Here is a 23,297-nt window from a genome sequence, read left to right on the forward strand (position 1 = left end):
AGAATGTGGATTGATCCACTGGGTCTCGAGTGGTTAGGAGTCTTCACAGTTCCAAGAACGTTTTTGCATGAGTCTTGGCACTGTAGCCATTGTCTAAACCATCAGCCTCCTAAGTGTGAGTCTGTCCCTGGTGCCTTGAAGGATGATCTCCAGGACACTAACTGGCAGGATAGCTACATAATTTGTGGAGGCACAGTACAAAAACCACTGGGCTACTCTCTAAGAATTTCAAGGCCTCTTGTTAGAGCATTGTTAGAGCATTACACCAGGAGCAGGACCCAGCTGGGGGAAGGTCTCTGTGAGTCTTCGTAGACACAGGCTCATGGGGCCAGGTCTGACTACAGAAAATGCAGTCAAATGGAGTGGATTCCGGGCAGAGCTGCCTCTTGAGTTTCTGGTTAGGGATTGGGATGGGGCATGTCCTCTGAGCATGGCTTGTCTCTGTTCTGAGGTCTACTCTGTGTGGAAACCTAAACTCTTCCTGCCAAGGATTTGCCCACAGTTATGCCCAGGTTGGAGAGCCCAGTGGAAGGGGGAGATAATGGATCCCAAAGTCCAGTCAAGATGTTGCCCAGAACAGTGGTTCTCAACTGCTGCTTTGTAGACCTGGTCTGGCTTTGATGAAGTTTTCACTTCTTCGATGTACAACAGAAGAAACAAGGGCATGGCAGGGAGGTTTCCTTGGTGTGTGTTTGCTTTTGTCTCTAAAGCTAAATTTATCCATTTATAATGGACACAATTCTTTGATTACCTTTGTCTTAAGATTTGGGGGCTAAAATGTTCTATCTGTCTTAAAGAGATCCTAACGACACATGGTAGGTGTTTTGAGTCATCTTCACCTGCTGAATAAAAAGTTGGACACTCTAAGGCATGATTCCCAATGTTTTGAGGAAAACGCACTGTCGTGAAATATAAAAAAGTCTGGAGCCAATGGACCAGAAAGTGAAGGAGAGTGGAGTAGTATAGTGGAGACCCTGGGCAAAGAGATACCCCTTCATCTTATGAGACTCTTTTTCTTCGTTGGGGCCCTTGTCCTTTGCTCTTCACTGACTCCTGGACCGGATGATGGCTTAGCCCTGTCCAGCTGCAGCATTCTCTGAAAACTCTAACCACATAGCTCTCATTGCTAAATAACATCAAGGGTTTGGATTACAGCCCCAGCGGTTCCCACTTATCTGATTCATGGAGAAACACAGAGAAGATAGTTTAAAGAAATCTGAAACAGAATAACCACAAAAGCAACTCAACAGCTGTTCCATAGATGCTAGGACGAGCCCATCATAAAATGTACTATGGCATGTCTTAATGGTTGGGATACCAGTAAGAAAGTTCTATCTTAAGTACCATTGACTTAGTCATGTTGTGTTTTGCAAAACAGCAAACATCTGCTTATCCAAAAAAAAAAAAAGAAAACAAAAAAACAAACAAACAACAACAAAAACCCCCCCAACAAAACAAAACAAAACAAAACAAAAACCCACAAAAAACCCCCAAAATCTTTAAATTATTTCCTTTATATTCTAATATTCAAAAATTTTGTAGGATACACTTTGCTTGGTCCATTAAAGCCCACAGGGGCATTTTGAATAATGAAGCTGATGAATCACTTTTAAGAATAATAATATATTAAAAAACATGATAAAGTGATTTGCCAATTTAGCAAGAGCCTGACTACTTGCCTGGTACGTCATAGGCATTCAATGACTATTTGGTAAATAAATATATTTCAATAAAAATGTACTTGCATTCTGATTTTGTCATATTATAACAGCTCTCCTTTAAAAAAAAAAAAAAAAGCCAAATCTGCCCGAGAGAGGGTCTCTTGCATACCTACTGTACAATCCACTTTGTGCCTCTGAATTTTCAAAACAAATCTAACTGCTGTCAGGAACTCCGATCCAATGTCACTGTCAAAATGTTTTACAACGATTTGGCCAAATGTTGGTAGAACAGCTGTGCTACTAGTCTGCTTGAATCATTTTCCTTCTTTCCTTTTGGCCCAATCCTATGATTCATCATTCTGCTTTTAGAATACTTGCCTATTTTTAAAACCAGTCAAAGAAGGCAGCCACTGTTTAAAAGTAAACACACCGCACATCAACTCAGACCAGCTTTGTAAGCGGCTTCACAAGCCCTGAAAGTTCTGGCGGGCAGGGACGCCTGCTGAACCAGATGGCCTCGGGCAGTGAAAGGCAGCCCTGGCTTCCAGACTCCTTACATCTGTCTTTGGTTTTCTTATTTCCGCTGCCATTTCCCGCTTGGATTAATCCAACGTGAACCATTCTTTAACCAAAGTCTTATCTTTATTTTGCTCAACATTATTACAACATCTGTTACATGTTTCTATGTCAGTGAGTTAGACTTTTTTTTTAAACTCAAGAAATCCAGCCTTAAGCCATGTCAAAATTATCAGCGTGCTTACATATAAGTGCCACGGTTTGATTAGATTTCTATAATGCACTGTATTAATTCCAGGTCATATCAGAATTGGCTACTTACTTTACTATAATAAAGCAATTGAATAACTTTCTTCGTTTTTATAACTAAGCAGGAAGGTATATGACTTCATAGACAGCAAGGTAGATTAAATCCCAGGAAGCCCTGAGCTCCCTTCCTGGCTGACTTTTAGGATTCTGGAAGGCACTATCTATTCTGGTACTTTACAGAAGTGGTTTCTCCTTCTAACGAGTGCCTGTTCATCTACGATTATTAGGGTTGGGGTGTCAACGTATAATATGTTCCCATTTACCGGTGCCAAGTTGTTCTGGCCTCGAAATCAATGAATTGACATAATCATGATGTCTGGCTTATTGATATTTTATTGAAGTACATTTAAATCTGCCTTAGACCCAAGTTAGTTTTACAAATGATAGGTTTCATCACGACGGCTACCTGTAAAGGGTCAGTAGCAGTAAGTGAATATCTCTGCTTTTTGTCCAGCTCTTTGCCGATGAAGGGATGGACTTGAAAACCACAGTATCTGGCGGAAGTTGTCATTCTGAATAGGAAGTGAGCACTCAGAGGGCCGGGGCTCAGATCTCCTTGGGTCCTCTTGATGCAGTCCTCCAGCCCGTAGCAAGGATCCTGGGGAGATTTCTCCATTTCTCCATGCTCTGTGAAGCAGAACAGTGTTAGTGAACCTGCGGGCATCTCTCGTCTGGCATAGGTACAGGGAAAAGGAGATTCAAATGTGGTGATGCATTATCATTGTCGTAAGCCACTTTTAAATGGAAGTATTCTTATACAACTCTTGACTAAAATATACCAGAGGCTATTAACTGCGGTGACCCGTGAGGTGCTTGGCAGAGGCAAATACTGTCCTCCTTTGAATTCTCTTTCTGGTAATTATCTTTGATGCCTTCAAAGAATCTTACTGCCTTAGAAGCCAGGAGCTCCTTGCATGCTGTGTTTTATTCTGGACTCTGCTTTCAGCGAGTAGGGAGAGGAGACTTGTTTCTTCATTGGGTACGGCCCATAGTCGTGCTCTTGTTCAAATAGAACAGCACAGTTTTATAAACAGATTGGGTTATGAGAGTGAGAACATAAAAGCCACGAACTTCCTTTTCTTTTGTTACAATGTAAAAGAGACTCGGTTTTTAGACGATTCTTTAGCTTGTCTTTTGTCTTATTCTCAGAGTTGTCTGTCTCGGGGTAGGTGTTGCCAACACGGAGGAGACGGGAATGGATGGCCCGGGAGAGCCAGAGTCCACCTGGACATAGGAGGTTCTGCTGTCAAGGGGCTGTCCTCTTGTAGCGCAGCTGGGTCCCAGTTTGTTCTTGAAGACATTTGGGGGTGATTTGAATATTTTAGGCCAAACTCCTCTCGGGTTTCCTTGGAGGCCTCTGAGAACGTCTTTGGATCCAGCAACACCTGCCCGTTGCCCGTCATCAGTGAGGGCGGTTGAGGTCAGAGTGCCCTCAGCGCTCTTGGCTCTCCCACATCAAGGCAGTGCACGGGGCCTCAGGTGGGGACTGCTGCCTCCTGCGCAGGGAAGAACCTCTCTGACTGGGTTGCTGCCTGGTGGTGGTGGTTTGTGGTAAGGACATCAAAGCTTGCCAACTTCGGAGTCACTCAGAGTCGAACTTCTATTTTTCACTAACACATTCTTCTGTCCCATTGAGGTTGCTCTGGTCACCTCATTAGCGCCTTGTTAAAGCACTTTCTTGCATACCAGGGAATCTGGTTTTGGCTACTGTGAGAATTTTGAAGGACAAGCAGTGCTTCTCAATTGTAGAGCCACCAGACTGAACTGTGGAGGATTCTGGTATTTGTTTGCAGAATTTTGGCCGGGTCATCTATGCTCTCCAGGCTTCTGTTTGTATCAAAAATGAACAAGATTTCTTTCTTTTTCTTTTTTTTTTTTTGTATTCTCTGTGGCCCCGCCTGAAGTGATGAGAATAATTAAAGCAGTATATATTGATGATTTAATTGTATAAGTCCAAAGATGGTGAGAACGGGACCCCCCCACCACCCCCCACCTCAGGAGAGAAAGAGCTCTATAGTGAAGAATCCTTTTATTTTTCTTATTTTAGATGATACACCTTCTGAAGACGCCATTCCTCTGGTCTTTCCAGAATTAGACCAGCAGCTACAGGTAAGGATATATTGAGAGTCTTTCCTTTTTCCTCCTTAGCTTCACAGATGTAGTGAATGGACACGTGGCCTCATTGAGAAAGGACGACTTGGAAACAGAGCGGGGAGCTTCCAAGTCATGTCATCCAGGCTTCTACTTTTAGAACTCCAAAGTCATGCAACTCGCATTTAACCTCCCTGTCTGGGTATCTGGCTATAGCACCAGAATATCAAGAATTTATAGTGTAAGCAAGCACCTACTTTAAAAAAAAATTCTTTTCAGTGTTCCAGAATTCATTGTTTATGCACCACACCCAGTGCTCCATGCAATACATGCCCTCCATAATACCCACCACCAGGCTCACCCAACTCCCCACCTCTCTTCCCTCCAAAACCCTCAGATTGTTTCTCAGAGTCCACAGTCTTTCATGGTTTGTCTCCCCCTCCAGTTTCCCCCAACTCCCTTCTCCTCTCCATCTCCCCATGTCCTCCATGCTATTTGTTATGCTCCACAAGTAAGTGAAACCATATGATAATTGACTCTCTCTGCTTGACTTATTTCACTCAGCATAATCTCTTCCAGTCCCGTCCGTGTTGCTACAAAAGTTGGGTATTCATCCTTTCTGATGGAGGCATAATACTCCATAGTATATATGGACCATATCTTCCTCATCCATTCGTCCATTGAAGGGCATCTTGGTTCTTTCCAGTTTGGCGACTGTGGCCATTGCTGCTATGAACATGGGGGTACAGATGCCCCTTCTGTTCACTACATCTGTATATTTGAGGTAAATACCCAATAGGCAAGCACCTACTTTTAAGGAGTTCTGGAGCCTGGGAACAGGGCTGGTCCCTGCCGTCTTTCGCTGAGAATGTCTCTCTCTGTACCATGGCACTGGTTGCCCATTCTGAATTAGTGACTAGGGGCCAACTGTGTGGAGGTGACTTGTCATGGATGGGGGTAGGGGATGGATAGGAGCTTCAGAATAATCTTTCCCTCCTCTGCCCGCAGCCCCTCCCCAGTCCTCTGACAACTTTCTGTAGAATATAATTATTGTAAGTTAAACATTCTGAATGCTGTGTGGTTTTGGTCCACAGAAGAACTATTTTGTGTGCCTAGGTACGGATGCTCTTATCAAAAAGATCCCATTTTAGTACACCAGAATCCTTTGAAAGGGGCTGACTTATGACATTTCAGTTTTCTTTAGATGATATATGGTGATTCCAGGTGAAGATGGCTTTAGGAAGAGGCTCTGCCCAGAAGACGCGGATATTGGCTGTGGGTCAGACGAGCTCTTGAGCACCTCACTTTGCAGTCAAACTTAGACAAACTGAATAGGGGACTTGAATCTGGCACACAGATATTTACTTAGTCACTACTTTATTTTTCCCTCTAAGTATGGATTTTGAAAGCCTTTAGGAGGGATCTGCATCCTCTACTTCCTATCGGGCCTCATGGCCCCCATTGTCTAACACCCCACAGCTTTTCCTATTTGCAGGTGTGACTGGTATCCTGACGTCATTCACATTCGTGACCCCCAGTCCTGAACAGTCCTTGACTGAGGTGGGAAGAACCAAAAATGAGCCCTGGTGCAACCCAAGCAATGTTCTTTTTGATGGGTTCCAGTTCTGATTTCAGCACTCAGTGCACTGAGTTAAAAACCTAGAAGTAGCCAGGTCAGATCAGAAGAGCCTGTGTTCCAGTACTGGAAGGGTCTCTTAAAAAAAACAAAAACAAAAACAAACAAGCAAACAAAAAAAACAAGAACCCAGCAAGACTCCAGCGTGACTAGGCTGCTCGGAGGAGAGTCCTCCTTCTTACCTCTGCCATGGTCCTGGGCATCGTCACAGCCCTCCAACTGAAAGTCCGCTGAACAGACCGGGATCCGTTATGCCGAGATTACTGGACAGCGCCGGAAGTGGGAGGGTTATGCTGATCACCACACAGCTGTCAGAGGACAGAGCTGTTCTCCTTGAAGATTTCTTCTGTGGCTATCAGCCACCTTATCCCCTCCTTCTCCTGCTCCCCATGCAGGGTCTTCAACCCAGCTCCCCTAGTTCCTGATAGCTAACATCGTTCCAATATCACTTTTTCTCACCATGGAGAACGATTCAGCTCTCAGTTTGCTTTGCTGCCCGATGTGTTCTATACACACAACTTTCCCCACTTTCATTCTGTCCTCACAAAACGGCTGTGCACGTGCTACTGGTGTTAGAGATTATAACATAAAACGAGATATTTCTCCTCCAAGTCCCAGTTTTTTTTTTTTTCTTCTTGATTTTATTGTCACCTCAAGGTTATTTCATTAATTATCATGGCAGCTAGGTGAAAATAACGAGTATACATGTTTTGGAAATAAAACAAGAAAAACATGTTTAGGTTATGGTCTCCATCCAACAATCGATCATTAATTCTACTGGTTTTTTTTTTTAAGATTTTATTTATTTATTTGATAGAGAGAGACACAGTAAAAGAGGGAACACAGACAGCAGGAGGGGGAGAGGGAGAAACAGGCTTCCCGCTGAGCAGGGGGCTGGATCCCAGGACCCTGGGATCATGACCCGAGCCAAAGGCAGACACTTAACAACTGAGTCACCTAGGCGCCCCATTAATTCTACTTTTTTTGTATTGACATTTTTTTTTTTCCTTTGGGAACATTGATGGTCTTCCCTGTTTCACAGATTATTCTTTAAAAGATATTCATAGCGCCCTTGGCAATTCTCTAGACATTTTTCTGTTAGAACATCTCGAGATCCATTTGGGTTTTATGGTTTTAATTATGTTTTATATATATATATATATATATACATATATATATATATACACACACACACATTAGAAATTAGGTCTATTTAGTTATTTTAATCCAATGAGACTATTTCATCTTCATTGATCCTTAACAAGAGAAGCAGTTGAGATACTACTTTCTGACTCATGGGTTTTGATCCCCCAATTCCCTACCCTTAAAATATGGTATTGTTTTACCTCTTCATGAATAGAGAGAACAATCCCAGCTTCACACCTAAAATCATCTAAGTGCTTGCTTACTGACTGAAGGATCTGATCGAATTTGCTATAAACATCTGCCAGTTGTCCATGTCCTAACCATTTGGTTAGGGTCCCCTTTGCCTGGGGTGGTAACCTACTACCTTTATTCTATACTCCAGGGCATGAATGACTCAAAAGCCAAATGGTGGGAATTGAGAGGGGGAAAGCTAAGACAAAAAAATCACATCTAAAACCAGATTCTGCTTTCCATGCTTTGCATAAGCGTATAAATTTAAGGCATTCAGCAGGAAGTCTCTGTACTGGAAGCAATGAAAATGCTTTATGTAGGAAAGCAGCAATCCATTCTGTGGAACAGACCATCTTCACAGTCAGTGTCATGGGCTTTCATCACACAGTAATGGCTCTTGGAATTTTACCGACCATCATAATCCTCTATGGAAGAATAAAAGTTAGGTTACAAAGGCAGAGGAAGTGCCTTGTGGTTGTCACTATTTGCTCGAGGATAAACTGAGTCTTCATTATCTCTACAGGAGCCTTCAAAACTTGCCAAATGAAAAATAAATGATGCCAGGTGATTACTGCCAGTGCTATTCTCTGCATAGCCTCAGATTTAAATCCCACCGTGCATACAGTGTCGCTAGACAAGTGACGTTTCCCCACAGATAAACTCATGTGAGCCTCGCCATAATCGTGTAAGCTAACTATTATGTCTCCACTTTAGAGATGAGAAACCCAGGGCCAGATTTTGAGCTGAGTAAATTTGCTATTTCTGACTCGATCTGGAATTCTGCATCTTGGTAGCTTTCTTTCCCTTATAGCTTTTGGGAAACCTGTGGAGTGCTTAAATTACTTTGATAGGTAGAGGGGTTTTTTCGTTTGTTTGTTTCTGGTTTGTGAGGTGGCCCTGATGTGGTTATAGGACAACGTTGTCAAGTCGGTTCTGACTTTCTGATATCTCTTACGCATTCTTGTGTTGTTTATAAAATGGAGCTATAAAGTAGCTATTTGGTAGACAGTCTCTCACAATTTGACCCCCTAGATTTTTCTGTTGCTTTGCCAAGAATGTGGACATGTTGGAGCATGTAATTCATGGTACTTCTATTTTCACAGAAGCCAAAAAAAGCCCTATGCAAGAATAGCCGTGACAAACATTTCTCTTGATGTCTCTATTAAAGCAAAAGGTTGGGCAAGAGACTTTGGGGTAAGGTAGGTGTTAAAAGGAGCATCTCTTTATAATGTTTGTTTGTGGGCCTTAGGCCTCAGCGAGGGGGCAATGGGTAGGTTGATTCTATTTTATGCAGATTCCTTTCCTAGAACTTGGTTTCTAAATTCTCTCTGGCTATTAGAGGCAGTAGTTGGGTAGAGCTGGTTTAGCACACAAAGTCCAAAGAAAGGAGGCTCAATTCTATGTCCACTTCTAAGAATGATTAAAAATCACTTTTTTTTCTTTAGGCTCCAGTTTCCTTCTATTGGAAAACAAGGGTATGCCCAACCTCCCTTTTTGTTCTGAAGGATGGTCTGAGTTGGCATCCCGTTTGTTTTAAAATTTAACCATATTGTTGTGTTTTGGAGATTGTTGTTTGACCTATAGATGACCCAAAGCTGAGCTGTAATCTGGTCTTAATTGCATTGCAGTGAAAAATATGCTTTCATAATCAGGTAGAGAATATGGTAACAAGTAAATTGTAACAAACTTCCTTAATGGGGAATTACAATGGTTGGAATAGAGACAGTGGCATTAGATTGCCCTGAATTTGGATCTCAGCTATGTACCATTTTCACGATTTGGGGCATATTATTTACTTCTTCTAAACCTCACTTTTCTGAACTGCAAAGTGGAGACAATATTGATCTCACACTTTGTGAGAATTAAATGTGGTAATGAGTAGATCTAGCACAGTGCTTGGCAAAATAATTGCTCACTTTATGTTAATTTCCTTCTTTAGTGAAATCTTTTTTTTTTTTAAATGAAGTATTTAAGAACTAGTCATTTATTTTTGTATGTGTAAACCGACAAGAGAATCATCTCTTTGGATATTTGAGTTAGGGATACAGGTTCTGATGCTTTCTTCTCTCCATTAAGCTAAGATACTTTGAAAACAATATAGCTTTATTTTTCAAGCCAAATTGAGCAACAGCTTCAGTCCTTCCTAAGGTCCTGTCCTCTAATCTGAGAAGACAGTGACAGGTGTCTCTGTGGTACACACTGAACTTGCCTTTTCTCAGACAGAGTCTAGTAAGTCCAGAAACTGATGTCACCTCCACAAATAAACAATTTCCTAGCTCCAGTTGTGTGCTGTAATATCTTGTTATCCGAACAGTCTCTCCAGAAATTTCTTCAAGGTCTTATTGTCAGTGTATTGCTTGATATCTTGGAAAGGAAAATGAGAGCGAATGGGGAAGTCTTAGTATTCTGGAATTCTGCTATGCTGGTCTTGAACATCCATCTGGAAACGCAATTAGGAAATAATCCCATAGAAAACACTGAAAATGTCTGCATTTTCTTCCCTATACGCATGCTGAAAAGTATTTTATCATTCATTGGCTGCTGTGACCACATGGAAAATATAGCCAGATACCTTGGAGCTTTACTATGGTATCTTACTTTTATTTATTTATTTATTTATTTGCTTATTTTGAGAAGCCTAATAGCCATCCAATAAGATGCTTTATTGGAAAGTTTGAGACACTCTTGAGTAATCTCTCCTTTTAATATTGCTTACGTTAATAAAAATGACTTAAATATCCATCATTTTAATTCTATAGAAAATATGCGGTACAATGACTAGTGTTGACTCTGGCCATCAGGTAGATACTATAGAAGTGCCAATTCTTAAAACAGTTTCAGAAGTGTTTTAAATTCTAAGATAACAGAGTTTTCAAATATTGTGATTAGTCCTGATGATGTTTTTTTTTCCTTTTAGTTTTAACAAATTGTACCTTTTCATTTGGGGACGTTAAAATGCAACATAAATTCAAACCAGATACCTCCACCCCCCCCCCCCCATAAAGATAACACTGAGATTCAAGGAATAAATAAAAAGTCTGCTCAGCAACTGTAGAATATTTAGCTTCCTAAATATAATTTTCTGTGTGGGAAGCTGGGAGAGGAAAGTTAAATTCTTACATTTTTTGAAGTAGATGGGGCCAGTAGTATTTGAAGAAGCCAAGTAGAAAACGGAAGCACTCAAGTTGGCTTTGCCCCTTGCAGAGAAAGATGCTTGGCTTGGTTCTTTCCCACGGGGCGCTTTCCAGAGGACGGGAGTCCATTTCAGGAGGAGCTTGCTATAAACTCCCAGGCAGAGAGCAGAGATGGGATGGTGTGGCTCAAGCCAGCATTCTTGGAACAGGAGCCTGCGGTTTCTCTCTTACTTCATCTTGTTAAATCTGTCCTGTTGATTGGGTGGATACCAGGGGTAGTAGCAATTCACTCACTGTGTGTGTAATTTAAAGCCCTTACAAGTTCCATCCTCAGGCAGCTGCGGGATGGGGTGGAGAGGAGGAGAGGGGGTGAGTGTGGAGCAAGTGCCCCCTCCTGGGCTCTGACCTCATCCCAACCTCAATGTGGGTCTCGGAAAAATGTGCTTCAAAGTTGGCTTGAGTTGCTATTAGGAGAATATCTTGATTTAACCTTCTTAGAACTGCTGTATTGTGATTAGGCTAGATACCAAAGCATTAAGGGGAATGAAGGGTCGTCTCTGTGATTCCACAGGACACGTGCTCTAGTGCATGAAGGATACCTTTACCTTTTCACTTTCAAATCAAGTATCTTTGGACTCCTTGTCTTTGGGATGCAGTAGTTCATCCTTTAGGCAGGAGTGTGGGAGAAATGTATCCAGAGTGTGGGAAGAGGTAGTAATTATGGATAAAATAAGGAAAATTTTTTTTCTCCTAATGTGAAAAGAAATTCCCTGTCAACATGAAGAGTTTATTTATTCTTTGCTTGTTCCCAGCGAATGACGACTACAAAAGCCTCTTGGACGGAATAGTCGAAACAAAGCAATGAGCAGTAAAGCAAAAATATGTGTTAATTTTTATCCCAAGAAACTAATAGAGGGGCGCCTGGGTGGCTCAGTGGGTTGGGGCCTCTGCCTTCGGCTCAGGTTGTGATCCCAGGGTTTTGGGATAGGGTCCTGGGATCGGGCCCCGCATTGGGCTTTCTCCTCGGCAGGGAGACTGCTTCCCTTCCTCTCTCTCTGCCTGTCTCTCTGCCTACTTGTGATCTCTATCTCAAAACAAAACAAAACAAAAAAACCAAAACAAACAAAAAATTTTCAAAAAAAAATAGCTAATAGATTTTTTCAATTCGTTACCACCAGTATTGTCTTACATTATTTTTTAGTTTTCAGTGTGAAAATGTGTTAAATGCTATCTTTACCCATGCATGACTGATTAATTCATGAATGCCAGTGTTTCAAATATCACATGATATAAACCCATTGATAGCTCCATTTTTGCCCCAGAAACCCAATTCTTGTGTTTAAATTCTAAGAATCTGTTTCCTCAGGCAAATACTTTCATTTTATTCAATGAATGCTGGTGGTCATATGTCCTCTCTTATTTTGTGGGGTTATAAGAAGGTTAGAGAGAGTCACCCTCAGGGAAGACCTTGGGATGCTACACACACACACAAACATGCAAACGCAAGTGACAAGCAGTGACAGTGTTTTATATTGTACAGAACAAAATGTCATTACCTATAGCTATACTTTTTTGGGGGGGTATAAAACCAAATATCTCTCTTTTTTGAAGATTTTATTTATTTATTTGACAGAGACAGAGAGAGAAGGAATATAAGCAGGGGGAGCAGGAGAGGGGGAAGCAGGCTTACTGTTGAACAGGGAGCCTGATGTGGGGCTCGATCCCAGGACCCTGGGATCATGACCTAAGCCGAAGGCAGACGTTTAACAACTGAGCCACCCAGGCTCCCCTAAACCTAAATATCTTAATACTCTTCTTCATCAGAATTCGTGTTGGGATGGGAACCGTATGTATTTTAAAAATGCTCTGATGAGTTTCTTTGGCTGGGATAAACGTCCAATGCCTCCCAAGGACAGTGCATCCTGCTGCGAGGGGTACTTTGTTTTGTCTAATGACATTTAGGGTTTGTGATGAATGACTGTAGACATAAAGGGATGAGAAACTTTAAGTTCCCTGGGGAGAAATTTGGGAAGGAGGGAGCATTAGGTTGCATATGAAGTGAGCCTCAGATAGCGAATCCTTGCCACAATTCTTAGAAGTGAATCTTTGCAGCAATTCTTAGAAGATGAGTGGGGTGGCAGCTGGGTGGCTCAGTGGGTTAAGCCTCTGCCTTCAGCTCAGGTCATGATCTCAGGGTCCGGGGATTGAGCCCCGCATCAGGCTCTCTGCTCAGCAGCAAACCTGCTTACCCCAATCTCTCTGCCTACTTGTGATCTCTCTCATTCTGTCAAATAAATAAATAATATATTAAAAAAAAAAACCAGAAGAGTAGGAATAGTAGAAAGCTCTAAAGATAATTTTCTTTTTTTGCATTAACTTTTTAAATTTGTGGTGGAAACGCATAGCACATTTTCTTGGTGATTTTTTAAGTGTACAGTTGAGTAATGTTAAGTCTATTCACATTATTGTACAACTAACTTCCAGAACATTTTCATCTTGGAAAACTGAAACTCTATACCCATTAAATAGCTTCTCATTTCCCCCACTTCTCTCCCAGCCCCCGGCATCTAATGAAATGACTTTACAATGTTGTGGTGGGCTGTGCAACGTAACTTCCTTCCTTGCTTAAGAAAACCTACTCTATTGGTCTTTAATGCTTTCATACAAATTGAGAGAACTGAAAGTGGTGCTGAGTTACATGCCAGGTTGGGTGAAGTCAGAGCTTGTGGGAGCTGAACGCTTGAAGTGACACCTGGCATTCTTTTATTCCCTGAGATACGGAACACTAAGTATTTTTGGCTCTTCCTTTTTAAATTGGCACTACTTTTTAATCGTGGGAAATCTTGAAAATAGTGTTATGTGTAAGTAGCATGATTATCCTCTAAGAGCATATGAGGATACTGAATCTATTCTGAAATTGTCCTTATCCCCAATACCCTTAGCAGCACGATCACACTACCTATACATGAGATCTTCAAATTTCCCACAATTAAGAAGTGTCAGTAAATCAGAACAGACAAAAAAAATTCCCACTAGTAAAATGGATTGCAAAGTAGAAAGCTAAGGGGGGAAAAGCACTCTGTTCTTCAGAAAATTATATATGTAAATGTATATTCTCTTCTTAAGAGAATTATATATGTGAACTTAAAAAAATTATATATATAACTTTATGACATAGTGTTGTATGTTCACACACAGACACACGTATATGTAACTTTCAGTTTTCCTTCTTGATCATAGCAGCCAAGGGCATTTCTTCCTGTACGTGGCTACATTCATTTATTTCCTCTTAAGGACATGAACCCTTTGCACAGAATCCTAGAATCTTTTGGCTGTCACATAGGTGACTATGCTGATTTTGTGACTCAGGGACCTACAAGTGGTGGCAAGTTACGGAATGAGCTGAATATAGTCTACATGATGTTTGTAAGGACAGGAAATAGGATGCGAAGAGTCTTAGGGCTTTCAAGTGAGGACAGAGGATACAGATGATTTAATAGCAACTTGGCCAGGGTGCCCGGAGTAAATTGTTTTCATTCTCCTTACTGTTATACCTGGTAATCTGCCAGGGTAACAGGTGAAAATTGATGAGGGGGTGGTGATTTCTAGGACATAGACCAGAGGAGCCAGGAGTTCTGAATTCCTTTGGCAAGAGCTTTGTTTCATGGGGTGCATTATACTGTAATATTACTGGGCAGTACTTTTCAATTTATTTCTATAAAGAGAGATGATAATGGTTCCAACAGGCTGAGTTCATGTTGTAAATGTGTTCATGGGGCAGAAGGGAAAGATGTTCCATAATGCAATTATTATTAGATTTTCTGTGAATTTGGATATGAAATGTTCCACATGGAGGTAAATTTTATGCAAATTTATTTCAAATTTTATTTCCTTTAGAAAACCTCTAATCAGAGGCCTCATGATAAATAAGAGGGGTCATCTTATTTGTTGATCAGACTTTATAGGATTTTATAGAACTTCATAGAATTTCTATTACATCCTGGGTGGGGTTGCTGAATACAATACCTAAAGAAATCTTTGTCCTCAAAGAATATAAAGAGAGGAGAAAACAGGAAGAAATGCATCACTTCCTAATTTCTGAATATAAAATTAGTGAAAATATTACTTAGTCAGACACATACTTAGATATATAGACTATAACAAGAAAAGGATTCAACCAGAGAGCCCACTCAGCAATGAAATTGTTATTTCTGAGAGGTATATGCCATTTTCTGTGAATTATTGTGATTTAAACACTCTTTAAAAGACTATTAGCTAGTGTTTCTTAAGGTAATGTTTTTAATAATATGTTCCGAAGTAAAAATTAGAATTACAAACTCAAGGAAAGCTAGTTCTTTAAAAAATAACTTCTGGAAAGGAGTAGGATTTTCCACATGTTTAGGGTTTAAAGGCTTTCCCTCCTGGCCTTTGTTTTCCTTGTGGATGAAAGAGAAAAAAAAGACAAAAATCCACATTCTCTTTGGCCTCACATGTGACAAGCATTGTTTCACTTGAGGTTTGGGTCTTTCATGGGGTTTGTTAATCCTCTATTTCCAGCCCAGCAACATTTCTTCAGTTTGTTTGCATTTCTCAGAAGAGAACCTTTCTCGTAGGGCTACTCCATTCCCCAAGATGAGACTATGCCTCTGGGCTACAGGTGTCGAAAGCAGGGGATGATTAAAGCAGACCACTGAAATAGGCCCCCCCGCCACTGCCCTTCTCCAGGGCGGAGTTTAAGATTTCTGGGGAGAAGTAGAGAATTATTAGATGACCTATTTTTACAGGCCTAAGAAAGCCCATGAACAACACTGGAAGGTGACCGTGGGGAAACGTCAGGGCACCTCCCTATTTTCAGTCTAGTAGAATCAGCCAAACTCTGTCCAGTGTTGACCAACAATGCTATTCTTACGCCTAAATAAATAAATAAATAAATCCCTCTAAAGGACATCAGTGGAGCGAAATCATTGGTAATACATTCTGATGCGCAGAAATGGACTGATTTCTTCTTCTTGTTGTTTGTGAAGCCTCTGCCGCCTTGCCATGACTCCGCGGAATCCATGCAGGTGTTCAAACAGCACTGCCAGATAGCGGAAGAATACAATGAGGTCAAAAAGGAAATCGCTCTGCTTGAGGAAAGGAAGTGAGTACTGCCCCCCTGAACGCTCTTGCCTCGGAGTGCTGTCTGCTGGTCATGGCCCTGGGGGAGGCAGGGAAGGAACGCGCTGAGCTTGAGGGTGAGAGGGACGGAGGGAGGGGGGCAAGGGATAGTCTGTGGGTCAGAGGTTACTAGGCCACTTCTGTGGATATCATGCTTGATGACAGAAAAGATCCAGATGGGACTGCTGAAGACAAAATGCTTTGCTTTATGGAGTACTGAGAAAAACAGTAGGAAGACTTCTGACCAGAAACTTAAATTAAAAAAAAATTTTTTTTAATTTTTTTCATATAGAAACTTAATTTTTTTTTAAAGATTTTATTCATTTATTTGACAGAGAGAGAGAGATCACAAGTAGGGGGGTGGGGAACAGGCTCCCTGCTGAGCGGAAAGCCTGATGTGGGGCTCGATCTCAGGACCTTGAGATCATGACCTGAGCCAAAGGCAGAGACTTAACCCACTGAGCCACCCAGGTGCCCCCAGAAACTTAAATTTTTAATAAGCATTTTTAGTTCAAGAAATTAAAAATACCAGAATACCACCCAGAGTCACACTGTGCTCCCCGTGCATGTGCCCAAAGGCCCCAGAGCACTTTGGCTTGGAGGGAATTTTGATGATGCTTAATGGAGGAGTTCCTGCATCAAGTCAAGTAAGGGAGCCTGTAGGACAGATCTTTGGAATAATGTAAATATATGAGTCGACTAACTGCATTTTATAGTCCAGTAGCCCGGGGAGGTTTGTTTGTTTGTTTGTTTTAATCTGATAGCTTCCATTAGCATTCCAGTTCTGCTGTAGGAAATTATAGAATCCTAATAATTAAATTAATTAAAACATTCTAATTTTTTTTAAAAATTTTTTATTTTTTATAAACATATATTTTTATCCCCAGGGGTACAGGTCTGTGAATCACCAGGTTTACACACTTCACAGCACTCACCAAAGCACATACCCTCCCCAATGTTCATAATCCCACCCCCTTCTCCCAAACCCCCTCCTCCCAGCAACCCTCAGTTTGTTTTGTGAGATTAAGAGTCACTTATGGTTTGTCTCCCTCCCAATCCCATCTTGTTTCATTGATTCTTCTCCTACCCACTTAAGCCCCCATGTTGCATCACCACTTCCTCATATCAGGGAGATCATATGATAGTTGTCTTTCTCTGCTTGACTTATTTCACTAAGCATGATACGCTCTAGTTCCATCCATGTTGTCGCAAATGGCAAGATTTCATTTCTTTTGATGGCTGCATAGTATTCCATTGTGTATATATACCACATATTCTTGATCCATTCATCTGTTGATGGACATAAAACATTCTAATTTTAATCACATGTAGCTTTTTCTTGCAGAATTCTCCTCCTTTTAATTGCGCTCGGTTCTACCAGTGTCTACCCCAGTGATCCCCATTCTTTCATGCTTTCAAAGCCTCAGACATCTTGTCACCCCAGCACTGCTTAGCCCATCCTTATGTATTTATTAGTGAGATCTTTTGGCTAATATTTGCGTCTCCTACTACATGGTAATTGCTAAGTGCTTTTGATCCCTGAATGCAGGGAGAGCCAGGTGATGCTCACCGTCGTAGTTCTGAAGCCAAGCGCAGTACGTGGGATGCAGATGCTGAATCAGGTTTTGCTGAGTGCCTGACGTGTAACCAAAACACGTTTTGATTCCTTAACTTTCTCCTTTTTTTCCACTTTCTCTTCCTGAAGTGATACGTGGTATGCATTTATTACCTTGTTTTTAAATCAAAGCAAGTGAAATATGCTTTGAGAAATTTATAAAATTCTTGGGACTCTGTTAAGACCCTCCCTGAGCTCCCCTCCCCCAGCTGTCTCCCCCAGAATGGTGGCTGGACGGAGTAACATGGTGGGGAGTGGTATGGGTTGTAGGGTTAGACCTTGCGCTTACTCTAAGAGCTCTCGGTTAACAATCTTTTTCTTACTTCCTTTCTGTGTTGTGCTTCCAACATAAAATCACCCCTGGGCTTATGGCTAAAGGGATGAAAAGATGTTTATGAGGACATCAGAAAAACACAACAACTTCCCCTCATTTATCTGAGACTTTGGTTTTGATCTGAGAGTTCTCATAAATTGGTTGGAAAGCTCAGATTGCACATTTGCACAAAATCTGAGTCCTAAAAAAGCCTCTTAGAGGAGCTGAAGAAGCTTATTAATAATACCCATGGGGAAGTCAAAGGAGGACTTCTATAATCAGTAGCCTATAAATGTATCTCCTCGTGTGTGTGTGTGTGTGTGTGTGTGTGTGAACTGTGCTGTTTAGACAGAAAAAACAGGTAATCATGTATCTATTTGTAAACTCTTCAGATTGAAAGTATTGGAGGACTTGGCCTATTTCAATTAATCCATGGGTGGCCTTTTTTTTTTTTTTTTTTTTGGCAATGCCAAATTCACCCACTAAATTGTATGTTTCGTAAGTTTATATATTTGTGTGTTTCATTAAAAAATAGGATAAGATGTGCTGGTGACTCATATGGTCTTTTATTGAAAACATATCCTTGCTGTTTCTGCATAACTAATCTTATGTTTCCCCTAAGCCTGTTCGAACTTCGGACTTTTCTTGAAACTGTGATGTTATCTCCTCCCCCTCCCCAACTTTCTTCTTAAATAATTGGCTAGATGTACAGCAAAGGCCAAATTCTTTTGTTATCTTTTTTTCCTTTCTTTCTTTTCTTTTTTTTAAATAAAGTCTCTTAAATTCTTTTTTCTCCATTCCTGATTCTGCTATTTGGGATTAGGACCTGCTGCTTCAAATCCTGGTCAACTGGTTTCCCTGCCTGTGGTTTCACATTGCTGGAAAAGGACACCAAGTTCTTGGCCTGGCTTGTAAGCTCTAGCTCAGGATGGCCTTAGAACCCCTGTGGAATATTCTACCTCATCCTTAGTCTTCAGCTATGTTGGCCTATTCACTCTTCCTGCTCCTGTGCCCTGGCTCACGCAACAAGCTCTAGGTCTGGAGCACTGGGTCCTTCCTTTTTGCCTGCCCAAACGCCACTCTCAAGGAGATCTTAGCCAATATCTCTGCCCAACCGGGGCACGGGGTTCATCTTTCTTACTGGGTGAAAGAAAACACTCCAGAATGGTTCTTTTTTTTCTTTTTTGAGATTTAATATTTATTTATTCGAGAGAGAGAGAGAGAAAGAGAGCAGGCATGTGCAAGCGAGCTGGGGGAGGGCCAGAAGGAGAAGGAGAGAGAGTCTTTCTGGAAGACTCCACACTGAGCACAGAGCCCAGGGTGGGGCTGGACCTCATGACCCTGAGGTCATAACCTGAGCCAAAATCAAGAGCTAGAAGCTCAACTAGTCGACTGAGCCACCCTGGAGCCCCTGAAATGATTTTTGGGGGCATATTTGTGGGCTGGTGTTATCAGTAGTTATCTATTTAACTTTATGTCCTGACTTTCTGCCTGTGCAGAATTCCCTACAAACATGGTTACCTTTTAACATCTCATTGTGTCCCAACCACCGAGCAGGGACACGTGCATAAAACGAGTGAGGGTGATTTCAAGTGACTAATTATAAGACATGGTAATACCCTTTATGTATACAAACACTGTAACAGATGTGTCATTTGTAATTTGTAGGGTCCATATTTAAAATACAGAGTCAATATCAGCAATAAGGAATTGCTAAGATAAATTGTTAACATAGGAAGGATGGTATATATTTTATTTAATAAATAAATAAGACTGGTTCTCCAGGGGTTCCTGGTGATCACTGTTTTCACGAACACTTTACTGAAGCAGAAATTCATTACATAACAGATGTTTTCCTGGACATTCTTTGTGTTCAAGCAAGATAAATTAGGTCAAATGGATCTGAACCAATTCATTAGCTCTCTGTGTTTTGATGATTTGGATGTGAATTTCTTTCCCTCATTTCATAAAGTGTGGGCAATTATGTTGTCTCTGGTGATTGGCTAGCATGAGCTAGACCAAGGAGAGGTGCTCACTCAGGTATTTTAAAAAGAGTTTTTCTTTGGTGGAACCATGTGGGGACAGGTGAAGCTGAACTTCTCTCTCATCTCCAGAGGGGGTCACCCTGGATCAAGTTTGGGAGACTTTGCAGAGGCGAGAGAAGAGTTGATTATAACCATTATTTTAAATCATGTCTATTAGATAGATAAAGAGAGTCAAACATTTTCTTGGACTATAAACTCAACATGCGGTGAATTTAATTTAAGGAATCACTTCTGGCTCATTTGATGTATGAAAAGCTTGTTCTTACTTTTATTGGATTTTTTTTTCCTTCTCAATTGAAAAAAATGACGATTTTATTGAAGGCTTTAAAAACTTACCAAGAATTCTGACATCTGTCCAGAATTCCTACTATTATTTCTGCCTCTTTTTTTTTTATCACTGATATATATTTTTTTTATTTCCAGCATAACAGTATTCATTATTTTTGCACCACACCCCGTGCTCCATGCAATCCGTGCCCTCTATAATACCCACCACCTGGTACCCCAACCTCCCACCCCCCGTCCCTTCAAAACCCTCAGATTGTTTTTCAGAGTCCAGCAGAGAGAGTCAATTATCATATGGTTTCACTTATTTCTGCCTCTTTTTAGGCCTTTTGAATGTGCACCAGTAGTTTTGTAAAATTGCATATATAATAAAATGGAATGTGTACATGCTTTTCTCAACTTTTAAAATATAACACAGTCTTTTTGTAGATGTAATGGGAAAAAGTGAGAGGGAGACATTTTATGACTTCTGGAATTTATCACCAATATTTTGACAGCAAGTTAAAGTATATGAGTAAGCTACAATTAGATCTACAACCAGATTTACAATTAGTAAAGGTGGCTTTGCTCCAGATAGGGTATTTTATCTTGTTCAAAGGAGAAACCATTTGTCTTCTGTATATGTGAAATGTGTGCCAGATGCTGGGGTATTTAAAAGATTGACTTAGAATGTCAGAAAGAGAGATAAACTCTTAGAAAAGTCAGGATGAAAAATGTTACATAATTAAAGATAACTCTGGTTTTCGGTATGTTCCCAGAATTGTGTTGCCACCCTCACAGTTTTAGAACATTTTCATCACCCAGGAAATAAACCTTGAACCCCTTTTCTCTCCCCCGCTCCAAGCCACTGGTCCACACTCATCTACCTTCTCTCTGTGGGTTTGTCTATCCTGGATATGTCATATAAATGGAGTCATACAATATCCATTTTTTTTCGACTGGCTTTTTTCACTTGGCATGATGTTTTCAAGGTTCATCTATGTGGTAGTATGTAGCATACTTTTCATACTCAATATCCCATTGGACGGGCAGTCTGTATTTTATTTATCCACCCATCAGTTGATGGAAACTTGGATTGTTTGCCCTTTGGTTAAATAGGAACATCTGAGTACAAGTTTTTGTGTGGAGGTATGTTTTCGGTTCACGTGGGTATGTGCCCCAGACTAGAATGGCTGGGTCATGTGATAACTCAATGGGTAATCTTTGGAAGAACTGTCAGACTGTTTCTAAAGTGGCTACACCATTTTATAGTCCCACCAGAAATGTATGAAGGTTCTGATTTCTCCATACCTTTGCTGACTCTTATTATGTCTCTTTGGTTATAGCCAGGCTAGTGGGTGCAGAATGACATCCCATTGTGTTTTTGACTGATGCTTCCCTGATAGCTGAACTTTGTTGAGCATCCTTTCATGGGCTTTTTGGCAATTTTTATGTCTTCTTGGAGAAATGTGCATTCAGATTCTTTGCCCATTTTCCAGTTGGGTTATTATGGAATTGAAAAAACTGTTATATAATTTTTTGTGGGTTCAGGCAAAACATAAAAATATGGGGGTAACATAAAAATATCAGACCTATATCTTTAGATCTCTTTTTAAAAAGATTTATTTACTTACTTCAGAGAGAGAAAAAGAGAGAGCGTGCACATGAATGGAGAGGGGCGGGTGCAGCGGAAGAAGAACAAGAGATTCCCCGCTCAGTGGGAATCCTGGCACAGGGCTCAATCCTGGGACTCTGAGATCTGAGCTGAAACCAAGAGTCTGACACTTAACTGAGTCACCCAGGACCCCCTATCTTCAGTTAAAAATATCATATAACGGTGATTGAAAGAGCAACATCTCATTGAGGGAAACATATCAGGATGGGGAAAAGGGAGCATATGTGATTGGTAACAGCATTGTCTGAAAATAGCCCTGTTAGGATTTGTTTTCCGTCATGACATTTAATTTGTTCTTTATTTTCCAATAGTGATAGATTTTTATGTTTAACCAGAAACAGTCATTTCTTTAGGACATCCCTGATGGTAGAGATGTTTAAGCTATGTTCTGGGGACCATTTCAAAGACTGGGAATAGAGCGGGTGTCACACAGGGAACTGTCCAAAGACCAACCAGAGGAAGTCCTATCTGGTCGGTTTTATTTGCTTCACTTCAGGGTGAAGTTTTCCTTGAAAAATGGTATCACAGTTAGAAAACATTGAACACCAAACTTCACTTTTATATTCCAGGCACTTAAAAAAATTCTTTGAAAAAATTTACACAGCCTCCAGAAATTAGCAAATTTGTTGTCATAAAGCAATAGTAAATGGAACCCCGTCACCCAGTATCACCCAGTACCAGCATACGCCCTAGTCATAATGATTTGGGCCTTTGATGCCACCTAATTATCTGATGTTCAGTCTTCTACCTAGAATCTCATTCTTCAGTATCTCTCCTTCTAATCTCTGCCTGGAACCATAATAAAAGGGACAGAATATTTACCACTTCTCAATGAGAGTGCCTTTTTAAGTAGATCTCCCTGGCTAAGGAAAGAGGCTCCAATCTTTGGGGGAGTAGAATGAGGAAAATTTTGCCTTTTATCGATTCCTATTCCAAGATTAACTCTCTCTCTCTCTCTCTTTTTTAAAGACTTTATTTATTTTTTTGACACAGAGAGAAAAAGAGAGAGAGAGAGAGAGAGAGAGAGAGAGAACAAACAAGCAGGGGGAGCTTTAGGCAGAGGGAGGGAGCAGGCTCCCGTTGAGCAAGAAGCCTGATGTGGGCTTCGATCCCAGGACTCTGGGATCATGACCAGAGCTGAGGGCAGAGGCTTAACCCACTGAGCCACCCAGGCACCCCTCCAGGATTAACTCTTTGTGGGGTGATCAATAAGGGAAATCTCCATTTCCTTTGGGGTCGTGGTTCTTAACTAGACCAATTCCTCAGTTCCCGACCCCTGGTTATTGGCAATGTCTGGACACATTTTTGGTTGTAATCATCATGGGTGGGGAAAGATGCTACCGGCATTTAGTGAATTGAGGCCAAAGATGATGCTAAATCTTCTGTGATGCCAGTGAATAGAGCAGCCTCCAATAACAAAGAGTTTTCCGGCCCAAAAGATTAATTGTGCCAAGAGAAACTCTAGAACAAATCTCACTTCTTCCTGCAAGAAGTGTTGCCCTTT

General features: G+C 41.0%; 1 protein-coding gene across 5 annotated transcripts in view; it reads left to right on the plus strand.

Moving 5' to 3' along the window:
* MAP3K7CL (MAP3K7 C-terminal like) overlaps positions 1-23,297 on the plus strand; it is a 39,177-nt gene that overhangs the window by 10,638 nt on the left and 5,242 nt on the right. For 4 of the 5 annotated variants that reach the window (XM_032353578.1, XM_032353588.1, XM_032353598.1 and 1 more), the window contains 2 exons: positions 4,534-4,595; positions 15,749-15,864. In XM_032353578.1, coding sequence (XP_032209469.1) covers positions 4,534-4,595; positions 15,749-15,864 — 178 coding nt within the window. Of the gene's footprint in view, positions 1-4,533; positions 4,596-15,748; positions 15,865-20,976; positions 22,732-23,297 lie in introns of those variants that run through there. The other variant, XM_032353608.1, reaches the window with a different exon arrangement.

This window comes from Mustela erminea, chromosome 1 (assembly GCF_009829155.1).
Source record: "Mustela erminea isolate mMusErm1 chromosome 1, mMusErm1.Pri, whole genome shotgun sequence".
Classification (NCBI taxonomy): domain Eukaryota; kingdom Metazoa; phylum Chordata; class Mammalia; order Carnivora; family Mustelidae; genus Mustela; species Mustela erminea.